Below are 25,090 nucleotides of genomic sequence, written 5' to 3'. Positions count from 1 at the left end.
TTGATTTGGATGTATCTTGGCGAGATGTTTTTAGTTATAAAGAAGTCTAATAAGTCAGGTAGTTTGTTAGTGTCAGTGGGCCAGTAAGTGGGTTCGTTTGTACTGAGGTAGTTAAGTCTGTTGGCGTTTATGCATTTCAAAAGATTGTTGCCTCCTACTGTGATAAGTCTGCTGCCCCATTGCGTCTGTTTACCGTTATAATCTCCTCCAGCTATGAATCTATTACCCATGTCTTCGAGGAAGTTATCGAGGTATTCTTTAGAAATACAATGTCTAGGAGGACAGTATACTGTTGATGTGGTGATTGGACCATGCCAATCTTCTATTGCTACGTTTGTGGCTTGGAGGTAGTCCTTCTGGAACGATGGAAGCTCATAATGTTTTATGCTGGTTTTGATGATAATTCCGGTGCCGTCATGGGCTTTTCCGCTGGGCTGTTAGGTATGATAGAAGTTATAACCATTTATTTTTAGGTAATTTTTATCGGTGAAGTGAGTTTCAGATATGAGCATTATGTTGATTTGTTGTTGTTTTAGGAAGAGTTCTAGTTCGTATTTATGCTGAGCAAAACTGTTAGCATTCCATTGAGCTATGCGTATTGCTTTTATTTTACGTCGGAGCGTGTTAATTTGTCCACGATGATTGTAAGCAATGATAGCAAGTTATTAATTTGCTCTGTTTGTTTGACGATTAATTTTTCAAATCTATTGAAGTTATCCGTATCTTGTGAACTGGGAACATTAATTTATGATAGAACAATATAGATTTTCGGTCTGCTTTGATTTCCTTGAACTACCTGTGCGTAAGAGATTGAAGGGGTAGTGAATTTTTGTGGATTAAGGGTTTGGTTGGTTAGGTCCTTAACTCTGGGTTTGAGATATTTTTGTACAGGGTCTTGTAGGCTGTGCAACCTTTATAGTTCGCAGGATGCTCTCCTTGGCAGAGGATTCACTTCGCAGAGATTTCTGAAGATTTAATGCACTGATCTATAGGGTGAATACCTACACATTTTACGCAGCGGTGGTTATGGTTGCAATATTTTTGCGTGTGGCCGTATCTTTGGCACCTTTTACATTGGACTATCTCTTTTTTCATAAAAGGTGATTCAATTTTTACTACCAAGTTCATTAAACGATTGATACTATAGGCTTCCTTGTTATTTGGTTTTTGCTTTAGGTCGATAAAGAACAAGGATAGCGGGTTTTTTGTGATTCTATGTCTTATATTGCTAATGTTGATTACTTCATGGCCATGATTTGAGAGTTCAAGTTTCAATTCATCTGAGTTAGCTGAGTGGTGGATGTTGCCACCACATCCAGTACCACACGAAATGGTTTTTCTTGTTTCAGTTGATATGTGTGGAAGTTTGCGTACAGAGTTTTTAGTAACTTTGTTATTTTTCTATAGGAGTCTGGATTGGCCGGCAGGATTTTAACCTGATTGTTTTCAATTTTTAGTATGTGATCCTCTTTGTTAATATCTTTCTCTATGGACTTCATCATTGTTTGAATGTCGATAAAATCATCAATGAAGATTGGTGGGGTAGGAGGATTTTTTTGTGTGTGTTAAATTGTTAATGTTTCAACTATGTCTATAGAATTGTCTGTAGATTCTAATATTGCGAATCTGTTGTGAGTGGTAACATGACTTGTTGACGGTTCGTTCTGACTAGTGTTTACATTTTTTTTGACTGAATCAAGTTTACGGTTTTTGATGTTGTTATTGTGGTTTAACAGGTGGGATATATTATCCTTTTGCTACGGTGCGGTTGTAGTTTTGTTCGTGAGGGCCTGATCTGGTTACTTGGGCCATCTTCGAGCTGGTTAATTCAAATTGAAATAACTAGTCGAGAGGCTATGATTTGGATTAGAGATTAGAAGTGTTGGATCCACGAGTAAGTTTAGAAAACACTTGGTTTATTTCTGTTTCAATTCACTTTCGACGGATGGTCGTCATTTATTGTATTGTGAATTTCACCGAACACTAGACACACGTCTACACGCTTCGGCAGTCGAAAGGAAACTATTTACGTAGTATGTATTTAAAAAAAAGTGACGACAGGACTTTTCACGGGACCTGGGCCTTCTTCCACAATAATCGACTAATTATGTAGTAATATTATAAAATTGAAAAATGACAAGTGCCGGTTATAAACTACTGTTGCACGAACATTATCATCTTTTTCTAAATCCTACAAGTTTATGTTAAACATGACAATCAACTGATTTTTATAATTTTTTAAAATTATTTTATAAATCTTTATTTACATAGTTACGAGGCTTATTACTGTTATAAAAGAAAATTTATTAACACTAATAATTTGTAAAATTTCAATCATTACATTAATTCAATTTAAAAAGTTATAAATTACGAATTATCAGTATTAATAAATATGCCTAAAGATCATTAATGAGTTTAGTAATGAAATGAATGAAATTTTACAAGAGAATTTTACAGATTATAGATTATTCAAGTAGATATCCTTAAGAAAATAATTCCAAGTACGAAGAATAGATACGAAAAATTACTAAGTCATAAAAGAAAAGTTCATAATTTATGCTTATAACTTGACAATTTGCAATTATATACATTGTTATTTGGTTAAATACCATTAATTATTATTCAGGAGAACTCCGACAATAAAAACATTTTAGATTAAAAAGAATAAATTCCGTATTTGCAATTATACATTATTCCTTCTATGTATTATACCTGCAAATATATTATATTATATAAAATGTTATATTTGTTTTGAATCAAATAATTTCTTCTAACCTGTGTGGATCTGTTATGACTTATGCCGATAAAAGACACATAATTTTACTGCAAGGACGTTGTGTTTTATCACGATTTTATTTTACCATATAAATGAAAACATTGCTTAATTAACTAATCGATCAATGAAAGAATAAAGTGTAGTATCAGATTAACGTTCGATAAAAGTTTAGAATCTTACGAAGACAAATGTATTTTTGTTTAATTTTAATATAAATTGTAATCGCGTAACTGGAAAAAGCATGAGCCAACTTAGGCACGTTTGTACTAGATACGTCTGTGTACATACACGAATAAACGCATTAAACGCCTTGAAATATAATAAATGCAAGTGGTTTTGTTATGGTATGCATACTGCGCGCATATTGATCGTTCGATGTTGTCTATACTTGTCGATATACGTAATTTTTCATCCGATTCGTTGTGATTGAGAATTCATGATCGAGATCTTTCAAACGAATAATGATTGTTTATCAAGTGTTTCTTTCGTTTCATCTACGAAGAATATAAAGATGTGTTTCAGAATTTATTCTAAAATAATCGCACTCTCGAATTTATCCGATTAATTTAAAATCTCGAACCAAAGTACGATATTTTTCATTTTCCTCTTTTAAAGAAAACATCTTTATTATTATTTATCGTTTATTTCATCGTTTTAATTTTCCATTTATTAGTAAGACTTTGAATAAAAGATTATCATAGTAACATATAATAAAAATTTGCTAAATCCATGTCCATTTCATATAATATATAACACAGAACTGATCATCCAATACTGAATTACGTATCCAGTATGTATAACCGACACACCACTTCATTCGTCCATATACATATATACATACATGTATATAAATCCAAAAACGCATTTATGTGTTGATATAAAATTGGATGTAATTGAATTTAATGGTACTCGGCTCCAGCTCTACTTATGTATTATATATCAATCTCGTTTTATGATGTATGTAACAAGCGCGTATTATACATACTTGCAATAGTTACTCTATTATTCATTTCGCGAGGAAGCGCAACAACAGGAACCGTAAATTACCGTTACAATTAGTTAATCGACGCTACGAAATGATGGATCCCCTATTTCGGGTAATACGGGTGGTTGAACTGATTATAATACTGAAGTAATAGGTTACTTTATTCCAACAACTTTATGGACATAGAAGTTACGCACAGCTCGTTGCGTATAGATATAAGTTAAACAGATGACTGATCTAAGGCTGATAAACCAGTCAAGACATTGACTGGTCAACGTATGAAAAAATAGTCAAGATGTTGACTGATCTAAGGATGACAAACCAGTGAAGTTCGGCGACGATGTTGTCGCAGAGGAAAACTATTGCTGGATGTTAGTCACCCCACCACTGATCGCTTACGGGTGGAAATGACCGTTGAACATGGGAGAAACTCGACCTTCCCATTTTTTACCTGATGGAGCAATAACCATAGGGAACGTTTCGACTTGAATATATTTTATAACAATTAAGGGTCCTGACGGTAAAATACAAATGCTTAGTTTTATGACAGTTCCTTAGGATTATTGCAGTCCGACTAATTATATTTGCACAGCTAGTGGCCGCCTCGACCGAGAGATGGATTCTGGTTTACGTAAAGAGTTACCGGACGTAACAATTAGCATATCTGAACTTTATGAAACAAACGTAAATCAAGTTTGATAATAGCTTTGCAAAATTCACAATTTCATGCAACGCAACGGTGAAAATAAACTGGTTAATATGTCAATTTTATATGTATTAAAAAGTTAACATTTTGATCTTATATAAATATCAATCTTATATTGTTACTATTATAAGTCATTGTTAATGTAATATCGCGATACATATTATTTTAAAGAAGACATTTAAACAATTTATAAGCCAAAGTAATTAAACAATTTTAATGAAAATATTTATCAACTTTTTATAAGAAGTTCTAAAAGATCAAATAGGATAGGTATTAATAAATTAAAGTACAGATAAATATTTAATCTCAACTATTAAATAAATTTTTTTTATAATTATTGTAGTATTGTGGACAGATTGCCTAAGAAATATCAGGTGAATCATAAACAATGTTACGAGAAAGCCTAAGTGCCGACAAGCCAAAAGGGCTGGAAACTTCAATGGGCCGAGTGGCGCATCAATGTGTTGTCGGTACTTCAGTTGAATAGTTACGCGGAAGAAGGCCTACGTGACCATGACCGCGGACGGTTACTGAACACGTACATGGTGGGGCTATGAGAAAAGACAAAGGGATGCCTAAGGGAGAAAGACGAATTAACAGGCAGTGTTAGTTGGGAGTCTAGTTGTAAGGAGTCGAGAGTTGAGTTGCCAAGTTACTATGAGTTGTACGGATGTTTCGGCGTTTGGTTATTGGTCCACCTGTTCACTGATAGGCTATTGCCTGTTTCAATTGTGCGCCAGTTTTAGTTTGGTTAAGTGTACGATTCGCGGGGTATCTTGCACCTCCACCTTAACGCTTTGGTTCTTCAAAACGTCCAACACTTCATACGGCCCTGCATACTGATCGGAAAATTTTCCTTTACAAGCTACTATCTTTTCATAGCCTCTTCACCAGGTGCTAGGTAATGCAATATTGGTTTCAAGACCACCATGTATCCAATTACTATTTTCTTCTTTCTCTTCATTTTAGTTTTTATTTTGCGCCAAAACGCAAGTTTACTATTACCGAACCAATTATCCAATTGCTTGCCAGTAGCATTCAAAATACGAATTTTTGAAAAAGTCATAGCCATATAAACCTTACTTTTTGTTTTTTTGTTTTGATGGACCTTACTATAGTTACAGGGTAACGAACATTCCGTAACAAATCAGGGGAGATCAATGTCTGAGACAGCTTGTCGCCCGGTGAGGTTTTCTCTTTCTTCCGGTCCAGAAAATCATTGGAAGCTGCCAGATTCAAGGTATTTGATGGCGTTGGACGAGACTGTCGAGATAATGAGGACGCGAACTTGGTTGTCGTGAAATCGCATATAGGCGATGAGCTGCAGAAGCCATACAATGAGCTGCGCGTCATGTGACGTGATCGGCGCTAGATTTAATACGATATTCTCCATCGGCGGAGTATGAACGTTGTTCTTATTATTATTTAAATTATTGTTACCGCCCTGTAAACTGCTAGACGTGTTGCTGCTGCATTCCAGTGGTCTCAGATTCACCATTGTCTTGGAAGCTCCCGTTTCCCGAGGAAGGATTGATGATGAGTTTTAATAATCGTTCATTCAGGTCTAAATAGGCGTCAATTGAAGCCGCCTGTGTGTTGTCATCGAGCTCAAGTAACTTTCCATAAACAATGTTGAACCATATCCAAATGTCATCGACTTGTTTTCGATATGACATTAAGAGGTTCTTGCTTTGATGGCCGGACTGTTCGTATTCGTCGAGTAGTCTCGATACGAAAGTGAATTGGTCTATCAGATTACTTCGCTCTCGACACAAGGAATCCAGTTCTATTGCGTTTGACATTGTTGCACTGGACTATTGTATCTCTTTCTTCAGATCCAGAGGATCGTTAGAGGTGGTCAGTTTCACGGCATTTGGTGGCGTTAAATCAGATTGTTGAGATAATGACGATGCTACTGTCACAGGTGAAATTCGATTAACTATGCGATAAGTTAAAATTCCAAGCACCTTATCACGTGTGACCGTCCTGGTAGCATTTGTTCTCAACCGTCTGGGTGGCATTCGGTCACTCTAGCCGTTTTCAGAAATATATGATAAGTACGAAAAAGCCTTCTCCCACTCCAACGAATAAAGAATATAAATACTCCCTTTAAAATCATCCAAGTCAGTCTGAATAAATCCGAACTAGCCTGAATATTAAAAAGTCTATCTTCGCGAACCGTAAATACTATTTTATTGTATAAATTGAGTGAAAATAAAGAACTAGATCTCCTGTTCGGATATCGACAAGTTTTTTTATTTTAGTCAATTGTTGAATTTTCACGCGACACTACCGTGGTTGTCGTCAAGGCGCATGTAGGCAACGAGCTGTGGTGTTATGCGATGAGCTGCACGTGTCATGCGGCAAGGTTGGCACTACATTCAATACGATATTTTCCATCGGCGAAGTATGAATATTGTTACTGTTGTTTAAATTATTATTACCGTAGTATTGTGGACAAAAAGGTCTAAAAATATCGGGTAAACCGTAAACATTGTCGCGTGCCGAGGTGCCGACAGGCCCATCAATGTGTCGTCGGTCCTTCAGTTGAAGAGTTTCGTAGAAAAAAGGCCTACGTGACTCTGACTACGAGCGGTTGCATAATACTTGGTGAGACTAAGGCAAAGAGACAAAGGGGATACTAAGGCAGAGAGACAAATTCACAGTCAGTGTCAGTGGAGAAGTTAAAGAGTGTGAATCGAGAAGCTAGAGAGTGCGAGTTGCGTTGTCGAGATAGTGTTGCTAGCGTTGTCGAGAGAGTATGGTCCGCTTGAGAGAGAGAGAGAGAGAGAGAGAGAGAGAGAGAGAGAGAGAGAGAGAGAGAGAGAGAGAGAGAGAAAGAGAGAGAGCGTTGGATCCGTTGTGACGAGAGTTGCAAATTAATTATTGAGTTGTCTAAAGTATAGTATGTTATTGTGATTAGTTCACGTTAAACAACCATCGTTTCCTGTCTAATCAATATCTGTATCAATCCATTCTCTGTAAATAAATTATCATTAATTATTTAGTATTATCCCCTGATACTACGTCACTTCCCTGGAAACAGCTAGACGTGTTGCTGCTGCATTTGGGGGTCAACGGGGTTGATTGTCGCTTGCTCTCTATGAGATCCCTTATTTGACCGTCCAGGGAAATGTAATTTACAAACGCTTTGCATTCTTGAGTGTACTCCTTTTCGCCGAGGCCCTTTAACTCTTCTTGGATCAGTAGGAACCGTTTCCACCCTTCCTCCAGTCGGGCTTGATATGCTTTCAAAAGACAAACATTATTATTGTTGGCCTGTTGGTAATCGTCGACGCATTCCTTTATAGCCTGGACGTTGTCGAGATATTTATTGCGTTTTCGTCAGAAGGAATTGATTTTTGACGCGGTCGACATGCTTCGCGATGAAGATACTTCGTTAACGATACTTGTGATATGCGATCGGTGATTCTCGATGTGGAGTTATTCCGGCTGCAAGTTGTCGCTCGCCACTGTGCAGTGGAATATTGTGTACTTCGCGAGAAAGGTGTTCCTTCCCGAAGGTCACTTGTTGTGAGATTAAAGTTGTTGGAACTTGCTATGCTGATGATTGTCCAGCTGCGGCGGGACACTGCGTGGTTGCGTTCCGGTTGCAACCAGTTATACCTCTTCGAAGGTGACGCTCCTGACGTCACTGACCTCGCTGTAGTGATAACGCTTCCGCTGCTGGTTGTGATGGATTCACGTGGCACTGTATGGTAGTGAGTGTCACTAGTGTGTACACGTTCACTTGACGCGTGATCTCGAAGGACCAAAATGTTCGACTATTCGCGGAACGACGCAATCGCGAGAAAGCGCGCCAACGGGAGTCGTAAATTCTCGTTACAATTAGACAATCGACGCCACGAAATGATCGATCCCCTATTTCGTTTGGGATAATAGAGATGATTGAATTGGTGATAACACTGAGGTAATAGGTTACAATTCACACTTTATTCCAACAACTTGTAGACAAGATAGTTACGCTCGGTGAGTATAGATATAAGTTAAATAGGTGACTGATCTAAGGGTGACGACCCTGTTAAGAAATGTTAACTGTTCTAAAGATGGAAAATCAGTGAAGTTCGGCGACGATGCTGTGGCTGAGGGAAGCTAGTGATGGGTGTGTCTAGCGCACGGGACCATCGGATTTGTTGATGACAATTTTGGCTATGAAAGTGAGGACAATAGTCGTTGCTTCTGATTGTATAAGAAAAAGGTTGGTTGGGCAAAAAAGGGTTCTAGCCGCCCCCGAGAGAAAGTCGCTAGCGGGAGACACCGTACGTGGGAAAACCCAGAACACTTGAAATAAAAGATACTTGTTTGGTCTGAAGGACCTTAACTATGAAAATGCCAAGATTTATGGTGGGTCCTTAAGACTATTGAGGGTACGCAATAAGGGTGTGTAGACATCTGGCTGCCATCTTGCCCGCGGCGTAGTTTGTGTAGAGAGTTACGGGACCTAACAGGCACAGATTTCCTGAATGCCGTCGAAGTTTTTTTTTTTTTTTTTTTTTATTTGTTTTATTAAATTTTTACAATTTGTCCAGAAGGACATTTGGTAAAATGTTATAGCTTAGAGAATAAAAGAATAAAAAATAAAAAATAAAAATAAATAGAAATAAATAAAATATAGCATGTGGATGGTTACCCCCATAGGTTCCATCTTCTAGGTTTCCTATTGCATCTCTATTTCGAGGTCTGCGGGATGCTTCCTCTTCAGTCTTCTTTCTATTTTGGTTTTATTTGTTTCAGCAGCCAGCTGGTTTGGGTGTGCTGCAAGTCTTTCTTTGTACTTTTTTGCGTATCTAGCGATTTCCTCTTTGACTGTTGGAATTTTTAGATCTTTTCGTAGGTCTTCATTTCTGACGTACCATGGAGCGTTAACTATTGTCCTTAAGATTTTTGCTTGCTCTATTTCTATTTTGCTTATGTGACTCATTGCTGCCGTCCCCCATAATGGGACTCCGTATGTCCAGATTGGTTTGATTATTGTTTTGTATATATTTAGTTTATTCATTGTGCTTAATTTAGATTTTCTATTGATTAACCAGTACATCTGCTTCCTTTTTGCACTTATTCTGTTTATTATTGATTTTATATGGTGCTTCCATGTAAGGCGTGTGTCTAAATTTATTCCCAGATATTTGACTTGCTTTGATTGTGCTATGTGGGCGCCGTTCAGTTGAATATCTGGTGTTTTTCCTTTTCTAAGTGTAAATGTTATGTGGTTGCACTTGCTGGTGTTCACTTTTATTTGTTTGTTTTGCAGCCATTTTTCTATTTTTGTAGTGTGTTCTTGTAGTAGTGCGGCGGCCGTTTCTAGATTTGCATGCCTCACTAGTATGGCCGTATCGTCCGCAAACGTCAGTGTTTTACTGTTGACAGTTGTTGGTATATCTGCCGTGTATAGTGTGTATAATATTGGTCCTAAGACACTTCCTTGCGGTACTCCTGCCTTGATGTCCTTAATTTCAGAGTATGCATCATTTATTTTTACTACAAAGGTTCTGTTGTTTAAGTAGGATTTGAGTAGTTTGTAGATTTGTTCTGGAAATTGCTTTTTGATTGTTTGAAGAAGTTTTTCATGGTTAACTTTGTCGAATGCTTTTTCGATATCCATAAAGAGTGCTGTGCAGTATTGTTTTGTTTCAAGCGACTGTAAGATTTCATTGACGAGTCTATGCATTTGTTCTATTGTGGAGTGTTTATTCCTGAATCCAAATTGATGGTTCGGTATTAGTTTTTCTTTTTCTATTGTTGGTTTTAAGCGGTTATATATTATTTTCTCTAGTAATTTGGAAAACGCAGGTAGTAATGATATCGGCCTGTAGGATGCAGTTAAATGTGGGTTTTTGTTTGGTTTGGGTAACATCACTATCTGTGCTATTTTCCATAGTGTAGGAAAGTACTGTATTCTTAGAATTGCGTTAAATATTATCGTTGTTAGTCTTATTGCCTTTGGGGGAAGGTTTTTTAAGATTTTCCCATTGATCAAGTCAAATCCTGGTGCTTTACTTGTCTATGTTGCCTCAATTAAGTTTGTAACTTCTTGCGCTGTTGTGCTGAGTATGGTGCAGCGTTTATCAGTTGTGTTGCTGGCATTTTCCACTTCTTCATTTGTTTGCCATCCAGGGATGCTGTTATTAATTTCATACGGCGAAAATATATTTTGTAGGTGCTTTGAGAATTCTTCTGCCTGTTCTTCGTTGGTTCTGGCCCATGTGTTGTCCATTTTTCTGATTGCTGGGATTGTTTTTACTGTTTTCTTAATTTTGTTAGTGACTTTCCATAGGGAGTAGTCGGTATTCTCATGCGTGGATAGTGATTCGATGAATTTTCGTTATTATGATGTTCCCTTATTTTATTCTTTAGTTCCTTTGCAAGTTTATTTAGGTTTTTCTTGCTTTCTCGTGTTCTCTGTTTTTGCCATTTTGCTTTCGCTTTTCTTTTTTACCTGATTTTGTCTAGGATGTCCTGCGGAATAATTTTTGATTGCCTGCTATTTGTTTCAAAGGTGGTGGTTGCCCACGCTGCTTCCTGTATTATTTCTGTCAAAGTTGCTACTGCCTGCTCAATGTGTTCAGGTGTTTTCAACGGGATATTGCAGTTGATTTTGTTTTCGATCAGCTCTTTGAAAGTTCGCCAATTGGTGGTTTTATTGCAAAGCGATTCTGACTTGTTATAAAGTAGTGGTTTGCTTGTATATTCTATTATAATTGGTGTATGGTCGGAGTTAAGTTCGAGGCTGGTCGCTATTTTTAATTTGCTTACATTTAGCCCTTTTGTTACTGCAAAATCCAACAGGTCAGGTATTTTATTGGGGTCTGTCGGCCAGTACGTTGGTTTTCCTGTAGATAGTACGTTGAGGTTGCTGCTTCTAATGTATTTTTCCAATGTTCTACCTCTCGGCGTGTTAATTCTCGAACCCCATAATGTGTGCTTTGCGTTAAAGTCTCCTGCTGCTACATATTTGTCGCCTAAGGATTGGAAGTACTCTTCCCATTTTTTAAGTGTCATTTTGTGTCTCGGAGGTACATATACTGCTGACATCTGGAAGTAATTGTCATTGGTTTGTATTGTGACAGTGGTTGCTTGTAAGTGTTCTTGATTTGTTTGACTATGTAAGTGATGCTTGATGTTATTTTTTATTATTACTGCAGTTCCTCCATGTGCTTTACCTGAGGGATGTTTGGTATCGTATATGGTGTAGTACGGTATTTTCATGTAGTTTTTTAGGGTGAAATGTGTTTCTGAGACAAGTAGTATATCAATATTATTTTTATACAAAAATATTTTAGTTTCGTGGGCTCGCTGTTGCAAGCCATTGGAGTTCCAGACTGCTATTTTCAAAATGTCCATCTCTATTTTTTACTTAGCAAGTTAGTGAGTAGTTTCCTTATTTCACATCCTTTGTAGCTGGCTGGGTGGTTTCCGTTACAATTATAGCATTTAACTTCTTCTATTTTTCCTGTGTATGGGCAGTGTATTGTTAGGTGATTTTTTGCACATTTAACACATGCCGGGCTTCTGTTGCAATAATTTTTTGTGTGTCCGTATTGTTGACACCGCATGCATTGTGGTATATCTTTTTTGTAGCGTGGTGGTTCCACTGTTACAATTGTATTTAGTATTTTTTTGATTTCATAAATTTCCTTGTTATTGGTTCTGGGTTCCAGTTCTATTAAGAATAATGGCAATGGTTGCTTCGTATCGTATCTTGTCATATTGTTTATTGCTCTTGTTTCATGGCCAATTTTTCCTAATTCTTCACTTAATTTTTTTGTGTTAGTTTTTGGATGTAAACCTCTTATAACTATTTTATAGCTCCTTTCTGTTTTGAGTTGGTACGTGTGGTATATAGCATTTTTTTCCTTTAGTTCATTTATCACTTTCCTATAAACTTCTGGGGTGTTTGTTTGAATTTTTACTTGTTCTAATTTTGTTTGTTTTATTGTGTAGTTATCCTTCCCGACTATATTGTTTAGTAGATCAATAAGCGGGTCTATTATTTGGGCCTCAACAAATATTGGTGGTGGTTTTGATATGTAAGGTGTTTTAGTTGTGGTTTTGCTTGTCGGGTCATTGTCTATTTCTTCCGTTAATGAGCTGAAGGAGTTTCTTAAAGGTAGTTCTTGCAGCCATCGCTGCTTTTCTGTATCTGGGTTTCCTGCAGCATTTGTGCCTGGAATTATTTTACGTTTTTTGCTAGTCTTTGCTAGCTTCCAGTTTTCGTCCTGGTAACTTATTTTGTTGTCGTGTCTGCACTTCTCCTGTCTCCGCTGCTCTTCCATTTCTTCTATTTCCATATCATTTTGGTTGTTATTATTTTGCTGTTATTGCTGTAAGCCTGGTAAATCTGACGACCCTTTTATGTAATATTTTTCTCCATTGGTTGCAATCTTGATCGTTGATATCTGCTGCTGCATTGTTTGTCACTATCACTATTCGTAGCACTTCTCTGAATCACTTGACTGGAGCACACGTTTGCTTACACACATCTGTTCGCCTCGGTTGCCCGAGCGAGACTGTGTTCATGTTAAATGACCATCATTTTCTATTTAATCCATTGTAAATGGATCCATCTATCAATAAACTTATCATTTAGGATAGAAATCATTGAAAACCCTAATTTCTAATATTTCTGAATAAATAAATCCTATATTATGAATTTACATCATATAGATTATATAGATTATATGAGTACTTTTTACAAATATTTAAAAATGACATTAGTAGTTAGAGTATAAAATATAAAAGTCAATGTTTTCATCTCTCTGTGTTTTCACGGCAATGTTACATTAAAGAATTCTTTTAATTGATTTACAAGTACTTTTTCACATTTTATAACATTTCCAATTTTTTCAAACTTTGCTTTTCGCTTATTAATAGATAACTGTATTGCAAAGGAACTTTTTTAATATGTTATACACTTTTCAAAGTTCAACCTTCACATTTTGCTATAATTTTGTTCCTAAATTTATACAGTAATTTACCACTATTAATCTTTGCGTGACTAATCTATTTGGAATAGAAGACATTTTGTCTCGTTTGTTATTGTCCGTCAAAAGACATATTTCTTATTATAATTTTTCGTTTCATACGAAAGTAGAATAAGATAGATATACTTTACAGATAAAATATTATGATGCCTTGTGAAATATCTGTAATATGAGTGAAATTTAAACACTAATTTTTTAAAAGCTATAGGTATATTCTAATTGCAAATTATTAATATTATAGATATAAGGTTCGATATTTCATAATGATGTTTCTTATGATGTTTCTTCAATTTAAAATTGCAGATGAAAGAATTTTAGTCAGGATCAGACGTGATAGTTTGAAAGAGGCAAATAAGTCCTGGTCGAAACAGGAGGAAAAGACACGTATATTGAAACGATAGATAGGATGAATTTGTACGTCGAGGAAATACTGGATAAAAATAAAAACATGAAAAAGGTGGTTGCGGAGAATAGAAAGGAAAAAGGAAAAGAATAGGAAAATAAGGAAAAACACAAACAGAGAGGAGTAGAAGTAGAAGAAAGAAAAAAAGAAGACAAGAAAAGATATAATTATTGAGAAATACGGTACAGGTAAAAGATAGATCAAATGGATGGCGGAATGAACGAATAGACGAATGAAACGTAATGGGGAGAATGATTATATAAAGATAAAGTATTTAAAGATACAAAAGAAGGATTATCAAAGAATTGACATATTTTTATGCTATCATAGTTATCTGTAAGTTCAGTTTTAGTTCTTTTTATGTTTATGAACTATGTAAAGCCAATTCTAGGCCATCAAACTGAAATAAATGTAGATATAAGTACATAAGGTAATTAGAAGGAAAATGTCAAATAGGAGAAGATGCTAAGCAATTAGAATTCTAAAGTCTATCCAGTATATGTTATCTATTATGTGTACTTACGAATTCTTCCGTTACGTCAATTGATAAAGAAGATCACTTAGCATTTGTTTTAATATACAACATGAGTATGTTGAAGAAATTTATGCTACGACGTCCGCAAAAATTTTTGCTGCAGCTTAATATTTCGTATTGTAATTAAAAAAAAAGGAGTGTTATTAACAGCAGTAGGTTATAAACTGGAAAAGAGGAATTTTTCGAAATTTCTTTTACTTTTGCACAAACGATCTTTCTCAACACGTTGGAGTAAAATGCCGCGTCAGTATAGTGGTTGCAACTTACTTATTTCAGTAAACAATGTGTATAGTAAACAATGCGAGCCTACGTGAAAAGATCGAACAGAGGACAATGGGCAGAGGATAGGCTTTGATCTGTTGCACTAGCGTTGAAGGATAAAACGAATAGAAATGCGAATAAAGAGTACCATATAATTTTTTGTTTCGTTAGCATCTTTTCCAACGTTTGATTCGGCTTGAAATGGTATCATAATGAGATTAAAATGTCTAACGAATAAGTTAGACATTTATATTGCAAATTATATGTATAGGAAAAACTGGTTCAAAACGTTGATTTTTACACATATTCAGAAATCATCGAGATGAGTGAGATGGATATTGTAAATAATTGCACAAGATTCTCTAGAAATTACTATTTAGTAATTGATGTTTACCAAGATTCCTTGTATATATATTGTTCCTTGAATTTATCCCATTTTTTTTTTTTTAAGGCACAGTTATGTCATTCTTTCGCTGAATCCTTCATTTGTAAAAAATTATACCGTATCATCATAGTCATAACATAAATTGTAGATTATAACTGATAACGCTACAGCAGCGTCATGGCAAGTTTCAAATATTATTATACATACATAGATACATAGATACATAGATACATAGATACATAAATGTAGATATTTATCTTCTCTTACCTATAACTTTCATTGGAACGCTTTCCGAAGTCTGGCTATAAATAGGAGTCGACATCGAAACTTCACAGCTATACAAGCCGGATGCCTCGTAACGGACATTCTCTAATTTGATTGTCGTGCCATTTTCAAAGCGCTGTAAACAAATGATGTTTTAGTGCTAGTAGGCGGTAAAAAATTTCTATTAAATAAAATAAATAAAACGCGACCACTATTTCCGCATACTCGTTCAAACTCAAATCCTTTACCATTATACCACTGCCTTTATCAGTACCTCTTGCGTGCGAAAGCATGGTTGAAAATGAAAGGAACGTTTGTGTATCGATCCCTCAGAAATTGATCAAACGTCTGTTATTTGATCGTGTAGGTGTTGGAAGAAAAAGCAAAAAAAAAAAAAAGAAGAAAAGGAATGAAATGTAGAAAAGAGAAAAATTGTTATTTATATGGTGTAGAATTACAGATGAATCAAATAGAAAGCTAAAAGGACTGCACTGTATTTCATATAGATACTACCCATATGAAAAAATTAAAAGTTTCATACAAATATATAAATTTATAAGAGGTTCAAATACTTATAAATATTTAGAAATGTTCAAATATTATATTTTCGTGAGCATCTGCACTCGTATATACTCGCATCAAGCCATTTTATAAGTAGTATCTTTCTCTATTTTGCATTTTGCATTTTGCATTTTGAATCGCTAAAGTAGGATCAAATAGTAATTGCCGCAACTTGTATACATAATCACTAATTAAGAGAATTACAAATAACATCAATAGAGAAATGTTCAATATTAATGAACCGGAAAGTCTGTTTCATCGTGTCAATGGTCAGTCACACACAGTAGAAACGACATTACATATGTAGAATAAAATACATTTGAAAATTGTTCCGTCATCCACTTTATTTTCTATACCTAACATAAATATTTATTTATTATATTAATTAATATTTATTTATGTTTTATTTATTTGTTATAAAGAAAATGTTATAAAGAATAAAAACTGTTTAATTTTCACAAGTTTTCAAGAGAGGAGTTAAGAAATGATTAAAAAGCAGGAATGTCGTGTCAAAAAGCAATAAATAATACAAATACGATAACATTGATATTTTTACATACTATGTTATATGCTGTGACTCACGAAAGGATACGTGTGTACACACATATAAATTTAAATAATTTTAAAATTTTATTAATCCTGTAACAAGACACGACTATCGTGATTATATTGATGTTTGAAACACATTTAAAAATGTACGTATATAGAAGCTACAGACTATTTATTGGAAACATACACTTCACAAAATTTACCAACGTATTTGAATAGTTAATTATGCACTATATTAACAAACCTAAATATTTAGTGAGACCATCTTTAACATCCAATTGTATGTTTAAGACTACTATTCATGCTGTATACTAATTTTTCACTAAGTGTATGTTTGCAATAAATGTCTTATAAACTTTCATATACATTTTCGGATTGGTTTTCAATTTTCCTGTTATAATCATGATAGTTGTATCATATTACAATGCTACAGAAATTTCCACAAATTTCGTATAATGTACATAATATATTCATATAAATTTCCTGTGTTTAATATTGGAATATGTTCGTGAGCCATTATATGTATACACAATTTATAACGTATATAAGTATGACATCATTTAGGTATGGAATGATCAGATATCTAAAAAGAATGTATTTTCATTATACCCTACTATGTTTTACTTGATGTATCTTTAATTTTACAATGCTCGGATATACTCTGACAGGATATGTCATGAATCGAGGGTATCATGTTATATTTTTATTAACATTGCATGTTTCGATGCAGGTTGTTTCACGTGGTATCGGCCACTGGTTAAGAAAGTCCGTCCCGATATTGTCTCCCGACATAATACAGACTATCGTTAATACTGTGTTTCAATTTCCTCTGGCGACGCCTTCGTGGTTTCGTCCCAATGAAAAGCGATGTTTTATTTAATTCCAGGTCACGAGGACGCTTACACGCAGATTCGTGCATAGAAAAATTTTTGTTTTACAACGTCGTCGTGTAAGCGTATGTCGAGACCAGCTTGGTTTCCGTAGATTGTAGACTGTAGACTATAGAATAACGGTCACGAAAAATGAAGTAATATAAGGGAGCGTAAAACAAGATTGGATAACGGGCTACAAGTGTATACCGTATATTCTTTAACGCGTTGCAGCTAAGCTATAACTAAACAATATTTTGCACAATTTTTCATTCGCTATCTTTCTACGGATTATTATAACTAACGGAGTGTTTCTAAGTACGAAATTCGTAACAACAGCCTTTATTAAAAAATATAATGGATGCGCTCTTAGAACACCTCTTAATAAATAATATTTCACGTGATTTTCGTTGAACGATCTTTTGCGAATTATTATAAATCAGGAATATAGGTAAAAATATCGTCAGTCTATTTTTCTTAATTTTTAGATTTTTATCTTACAAGTTATTTTTATGTTTACAAGAGAAATTCAGTAACTCAAAACTCTAGGAAAGTTTGAAACTTTGTAGAAATGTAATTCCAACGTGACAGCAATAGCGTAATCATTTCCTGTTCCAATAAATAAACCGTACATCTATTACAGTACGCTTTCTTGAACGAAAGATTGATTTTGGCTATTCTAAAAATTTTGTAATATTCATATGTGTATGTATTGTGTGTATGTACCTACGTACATACCGACCATACCATATCTATGTATATGGTTTTAAAAATTTCTTATAAAATATTAAAGATGATGCGAGTAAATTTGAAAAAGAAGGGTCTTTTAAAAATTCTTTACCGCCATAATATGGAGCATGAAACTATACAATTCTGATTACAACTTCTTTTCATATTTTAAGTGGTTTCGTAAATATTTACTACATATTAAGAATTTGCAATTATTTTGAGGAATGGTTTTATCTCCATGAACCCTCTGTTTATAACAACAAAAACTGATTAAATCGTTGACGTCATTTAAACTACATTTTTGCAGTCTCAACTTTTTCGAAATTTTCAAGTTCCCTTACTTATGGCTAAATATATACATACTTAATAAGTAAATATTTGAAAAAAACAATAGCCCGATATATTCAAAGATATAAGACTTTCAAAAATTAATGACAAACGACTGTGTTTAATAAGAAACAAATACTAAATTAGGTGATTATAGTAGTTTAGATGCATTGATATTATTCTACCTAAATCTAATGTTGTTTACATTTTTTAAATATTCAAGTAGGTGACAAAGCACATACTTAATTTCAAATTTAAATGAAAAAATATTTTTCACATAGAACTAAATTTATAGGATTCTAAAGTTATCTATATATATATATGTATATGAGTATAATGCAAAAGTGACTGATCCACTCATTAATCTAATCTCATTGATCTAATCATTTTGGGCCCAGCCTAAACCGATATACCTAGAAAAGTAACATTAGGACACTACAGTTGTTTTATGACGTAGGCATGAGATAAGAAAGGATTTTTGAAACTACCCTAAATCCTAAAGGGATAAAAGGGGGTAAAACCTGTTTTACAATATATCCGTATCTCTATGTTCATTAAAATTTGAGGCGTGAATATAATGATAACTAATCTTATATAAAAGATCATGTTTCCTACCTGCGACTTTCAATTGCAAAATAATTTAAACGTGCGAATTTTACAACTGCAATAATCACTCTGTTGTAGTGAGCTCTCAAAAAACAATATGATTACTTCATTCTATACCAAAATCTTTAAATAAATTATTAAATAGTATACTAACAACACTAAACCTACCAGCTGCGGTCAAATTGATCGCTCTCGAACTTCTATACAAATTCAACCATATTTAAACTTTATCATATTGCTTTGTAATATCTGACTTTTTCTAAAACATAGATACAATATATTTTTCGGTATTTACTTTGAGTTTGCTCTTTTATTTTTAAAGAAAAATTTGTACTCTGCCTTGCCTACCGTAATCGGTTACACCCGTAATCTTGTCATAAAACAATCCATCCCTCGATCAAGATGATCACTAGTTGTCAAGACATATCAACTCAGGCCCATAATAATCCTAAAGAACCACTATAAAATTTAGTATTTTTTACAGTCCATTGTTACAAACATTTTAAAAGTCGAGAAGTTTCTTAGGGTTATTACTCATTGCTATAAATCACCGGAAAAGCTTTCCCAACTCCACCCTCGAGTAACCGTTGGTGGAGATCGACCAACATTCATCAATATTTTCGGAAAAATATCGCCGTCACAGACCATATTCTTACTTGCTATTGTCCTTTCGACTAGATTACATTTCAGTTTCTTAGTCAACTAGTCGACATCTGAACTTGTTATCTCTAAAACTCAGACAGAAAGCATCTCAGAGCGTTTTGTGTAAAGTTGTTATAAAAGGAAAAGTAAAGCATATCAAATTTGACAATAATTTTGTATTCCGTACATGGTATTATTCTGTGATAAATATTTACCCTAGAAATGTCAAGACTTTTAAAAAAAAATTATAAGAAAGAAATAACGGACATAGAAGAAGACTGTTCAGTGTGCGATGGACAAGAAAAAGCTATTTACAACCGAATCAGAGTTGAATATTATAAATAAGCGTTCACGTCCAGAGCAAAAAGGAAAGAAATTATCGTTGACAATGTAACGCCACCCAAAAGCCAGGCATTTGCCGACATCGGATATGTCGATAACACCTAGTCATGCGATAGCGACGAGAAAAGACAATAGCCGGACTCCCATAAGATATGTGAATCATAATGAAGAGATAAAAACCCCAGTCCCTTAGTCAGTAAGTCAGTCTGTATTCTGCAGTTAATAAAGCATACGAATGGGCTATTTCTCATTCGCCTTTTTATAACACCTCGTCATTTATTACGTGACAACAGCAAAGGGTGAGACTGACGTAGAGAACCAACGCATCGAAACTGGGCCCAATGGGACAGTTTGGAGAGAAATAGGTGCAAATCTCAAACCTAGCAAGACATCAGTTCATAATATTTTTAGGAATATAGTAAACAGCATATAATGAAAGGACAAGTAAAGACGGCATTTTATCTTATCATTGATCACCGTGTAAGGGATCATACAATAAAATGTACGGAAAAAGAAGCATTTAGAGTATTGGGGACTAAGAGGGAGCTAGATGTAACAAAATTAGATGCATTTATTGCTCTGTTATATGCCCGCCGTGAATATCAGACAAAAAATTTAGATGTCTCATATTTGTGAAATAAAATTTGGAGACCTGCATTTTTTTCAAAAATAATGAGCAGAAATGATTTTGCTGAAATTATGAGGTTTATACGATTTGATAAGAAGAGTGAAAGAAGCCAACGTTTATGAACCAATAAATTTGCAATGGTATCTACAGTATGGGGACAATTTATAGAGAATCCACAAAATTGTTATACCTGGTGCATACATTACTTTTATGTAAAGAATCGCGGGAAAAAGACCATGCAATAAAACTATCAACAAGTTCAGATTTATTATTACAAAAAACTTGTCAAGTAAAACATTGTAAAGGTTACAAAATTACGAAAATTTGTTTAGGACGCGGGAAATATTTATGCGGAAAATGTATATTTGATGATAAGATAATTTGTAAAAAATGCAGCGAAGTTGAATAAGATATCTCTATATAAATAAAAATGTAATTTTATTTAAGTCTATAATTGAAATTAAACGAAAGTAAATTTGGACGAAATTTTATGAAAGTTCATCATTTTATATACATTTAGTTATAAATTAACCGTTATCTAAGTTAAATCATAAAAACTATTACTTCCTTAATCACCGCACACGGTAGAAATAGGTATACTCGAAGTATAAGGTTTAGTGATAAATTATAAATTCGTAAAATATCTTGGTTAAAAAGTAAAGCAACGCAGTACTTTCGTTGAGTATTCTTCTTGCAACTTATTATATTCGAAAGAATCATATCTTACAATTAGAATTTTATAATTGCAATCATCTTGTTTTAAGAATGTTGTTGAAAAACGTGTTGCTAAATAATATTCTATTTATTTTCTCGTAAACGCCTTTTTATAAATTATCTCAATTAAAGTAAAATAGTTTTATTAAAGAATGTAACAAACCTTCGTTTCGTATTCTTTTTACAATGTGTTACAATTAAAGAAGAGATTAAATATACGTTTTTTGTAATTGCAGCCCTATTATGCTATAGGAGCATGAGCATTTACCTTATAGATCTGATTTTATTTTACCCTCACTTCTTGTTATATCCTGAAAATGCGTGAACGTGTGTTATATTAAAGAAGAGAAAGGAAGAAAATGGTAATTAACGTTTGTAAAAGGCTGTTTTAGAAGCATAGGAATCAATCAAACGTTTTCAAATATTAAATAATCGTAACAGCCATTAAACTCCTAGTTCCTCTTTTCATGGCTAAAAGAGGATAATTCTGTTTGATCCTTATGGGCATTCAAGTTACCAGGTTCATGAGTCCTGAATTGCGAAGTTCAACAACGTTCACGGGGTATACTATGTAGACGTAAAGTGTAGAGTGTAGAAGGCTATGCATATATGTCACAGACAGAGGAAGCAGAGTATAGAGTAAACAGAACACAGAAGACACGCGTTTAATGGCCACTTTTTGTACGTTACTCTTGATGTCTCAAGTACGACGCGGTTTGTAACGCAAAGTAAATCGTTTGCACAAAGCATGAGTTGAACATTGAACATTGAACACTGAACATGCAGTGAACTTGAAACACCGGCGTGAACCATCGTTCTACGTATAATTAAAGCCATGCCATTTCTTTTATACCTATTATAGCAATTTCGTGTCTCTTGTAAGAGAATTTACAAGTTAATCCATTGTTAGTCTCAATGAAATTGTGCTCAAATTAATCTTTGATATTTGGTATAAAATATTTTTAAAATTCATTAAAAGAATATTGTATTAACAAAGATTATAAATTTTTGTCGATATGTTTATAATTTACGTTTTAACTGGAGTAAATTATTCTTTATATATATTCTCTCATATATATTAATCGACATTAATCTGACATTATCGATTACGTTTCTTCTGTTCTGATAAAAAATAATGTTTGCTTTTGTGACAAAAGTAATTTATTATAATTAAGAGAAGTAGAAAATAAAACTCTTCAAATAGTTATTTCTTTTTTATAGTTTCAACTTTTAAAGAATAGGATGAAGAATAGAAATTATAGATTCTGTTTGTCAAAGTTTTCTTCATAAAATATCGCTTAGTAATACCAGAATGTTCTGAAATTCTACCTATAGCTTCTGCAAATAAAATCGATAGCTGACACACATAAAAGAATATCTATTTATTCAAATTCTCTTCAGGTAATTAGAAAAAATTATTTATATTTTATACAATTTATTATGTACAACTTCAGACACTAATTTTTATTTAGTTACGTAAAAATTGGTGAAAATAAGCAAGTTTTATCGATATCTCTTCAACTATCACATTTTTTAAATATATGTATGTATGTAGATATACAATATTTTTTAAAAAATATTTATATAATATTTAATTTATGAACAATTTTTCATATGATACTTATTTTAATACGACATTTTGTTTACGATCTGAGTCAGCATGAAAAGTAATATCAAACGTATCCCAGTTTTATTTAACGTTTACAATTTACAAATCATAAGACACAATAAAATATATATGACTTCTTTTGTGTCTATTATAATTCATTAATATATCCAATATAATAAATGCATGAGTAATCACGTTGATAATATAACATATAAACCAGTCTCGCATAATTTTGACAATACACGTCTCTAACATTTTACGTTAATTTTATCGGATGAAAGTTTTGCATTTGTGGATACAGGGTCAGAAAGATAGTATATCAGGTAGCTCATTCATCGTTCTTTCGACAAATATAGTTTATATGTACTTGTACATACATATGTATATCGTCAAGCAGAAAACGCGTTACATTTGCATGTTGCGACACATTAATTTTGCTAAATTACTCGTAATAGATGTAAAACATGAATATTCGATACAAAAATTCGGTTAAGTGGATCTTGATATATTTGCTTTATTTATTTATTTATTCATTTGTCCGTCGAAGTCGATATGGTCGATGAAATCAATTATTTTCTGATTATTTTTAAACGATGGCCATTTTTCTCGTTTCAGTCGTTTCAATTATTTCAGTCGTTTCGCAGCGAGTTGCCTCGTAAAAATTTGCATCCTCCTGCCTTGTTCTCTTTCTTTTGAATTAATCCATGAAAAAACGATACGACATCTTTAAAAAGTAATATATCAAGAGAGAAATCGAATGAAAACAGTACTAAATAGGTCCTTTCACGCAAGAATAAACGAACGAGCCTGAATTAATTACACATTTATATCGTACATATATATATATGTTGACTGTAGAACGTAGAAGTGGAATAACGCTATATCTTATCGGACACATATTGTACAAGTAGAGTAAGACGATTTGTACTGAAACATGGGAGTAAAACAGAACGCGACATGCAAGTTACAAGAAAGACAACGACGATATTCATATAAAAATAGCTATATAATTAACTATAATTTACCTATCAACTATTAACGGTAGCATATTACAAACACTCTGCTTATGTGTAATTGTAGGTTAAAAGAAACAAAATTATCTATTAACCACATCGAGGCATCTGCTACAAATGAATACTTGAAAAAACTTTTCATTTCTACATAATTATGGAGTAAATGAAACGAAAAAATAAGTTTTTATGAACTTCATCATTTATCATATTACTAATGCCGGGAATAAAACTTTCCCTTTCATAACTTGGATTTTTATAACGGTTTAAGAGTCATCTTATTACATTTAAACTTAGAAAGGCGAAGTGACATGATCTATTATTATCATACTTATAATAAGAAACAAAATAGTCCTTTTTTATATAATGCAAATAGTTCTCTCATAGGTACCTATAAAAATCTGATAAATGATAAAGATTTTTTAATGTCAAAATATTATATACATTCAGTTTTTTTAATGAAAAAAGTTCTTTACATTAATTATTTTCTCCGCAAAAATATTACAATAATCATTAATAATAATTAATGCCTTTAAACAAACACGAATACTTTAAACAATAAGATTTAAATAAAAAATTGAATTCTTGCCCTTTTCCAAGAAAAGGTTTTCAAGACTAGGTGCAACTTATCGTAATTGAAATCTACTACGCGTTTTTTGTCCATGTGATTGCACATTAAACTAGTGTTACTCCAACAGATTAAATTGAATATTCAAATGGAGTAAATCAACAATTTTCTCAAAACCGTTCGATTTGATTGTGATGAAATGCGTTTTCGAGCGTGATGCGGTCGTTAATCTAGACCTATGTTCAGACGTATATAGATTAAAGTATTAAAAAAGAAGCCAGACGGGTTCGTTGGATGATTTATTTTTAGATCAGACGGGGTATGTACTATAGAAACCCAATGCATCGGCACATTAACGATATATGCATGTTCGTTGAACTTTACTGACCATGACGACCACTGTAATTTTGATCCATTAAATGGTGCAGAAGATAGTCTACTTTTATCAATGAGAATGTTCGTGTATTTCTGTATTAACAGCAATAACAACAACAACAACAACAACAACAACAACAATGATAACAATAACAACAATAACATAACAACAATAACAATAACAACAATAATAACAATAATAACAATAATAGTAATAATAATAATGATAATGATAACATGCTTT

General features: G+C 33.5%; 2 protein-coding genes across 3 annotated transcripts in view; both read right to left on the bottom strand.

Annotated features, from left to right (window-relative positions):
• Positions 1-21,072, bottom strand: part of Fws (Conserved oligomeric Golgi complex subunit 5 four way stop) — a 221,738-nt gene extending 200,666 nt beyond the window's left edge. The window contains exon 1 of the mRNA XM_072021743.1: positions 21,068-21,072. The gene's annotated coding sequence lies outside the window, so the exon portion shown is untranslated. The remainder of the gene's footprint in view (positions 1-21,067) is intronic.
• LOC139998499 (cell adhesion molecule 1) overlaps positions 1-25,090 on the bottom strand; it is a 60,726-nt gene that overhangs the window by 27,818 nt on the left and 7,818 nt on the right. For both annotated transcript variants that reach the window (XM_071999624.1, XM_071999536.1), the window contains exon 3: positions 15,321-15,453. In XM_071999624.1, coding sequence (XP_071855725.1) covers positions 15,321-15,453 — 133 coding nt within the window. The remainder of the gene's footprint in view (positions 1-15,320; positions 15,454-25,090) is intronic.

Source organism: Bombus fervidus, chromosome 1 (assembly GCF_041682495.2).
Source record: "Bombus fervidus isolate BK054 chromosome 1, iyBomFerv1, whole genome shotgun sequence".
NCBI classification, from domain to species: domain Eukaryota; kingdom Metazoa; phylum Arthropoda; class Insecta; order Hymenoptera; family Apidae; genus Bombus; species Bombus fervidus.
The sequence above is the reverse complement of the archived record's forward strand: the minus strand, read 5'-3'. Positions and strand labels throughout refer to the sequence as shown.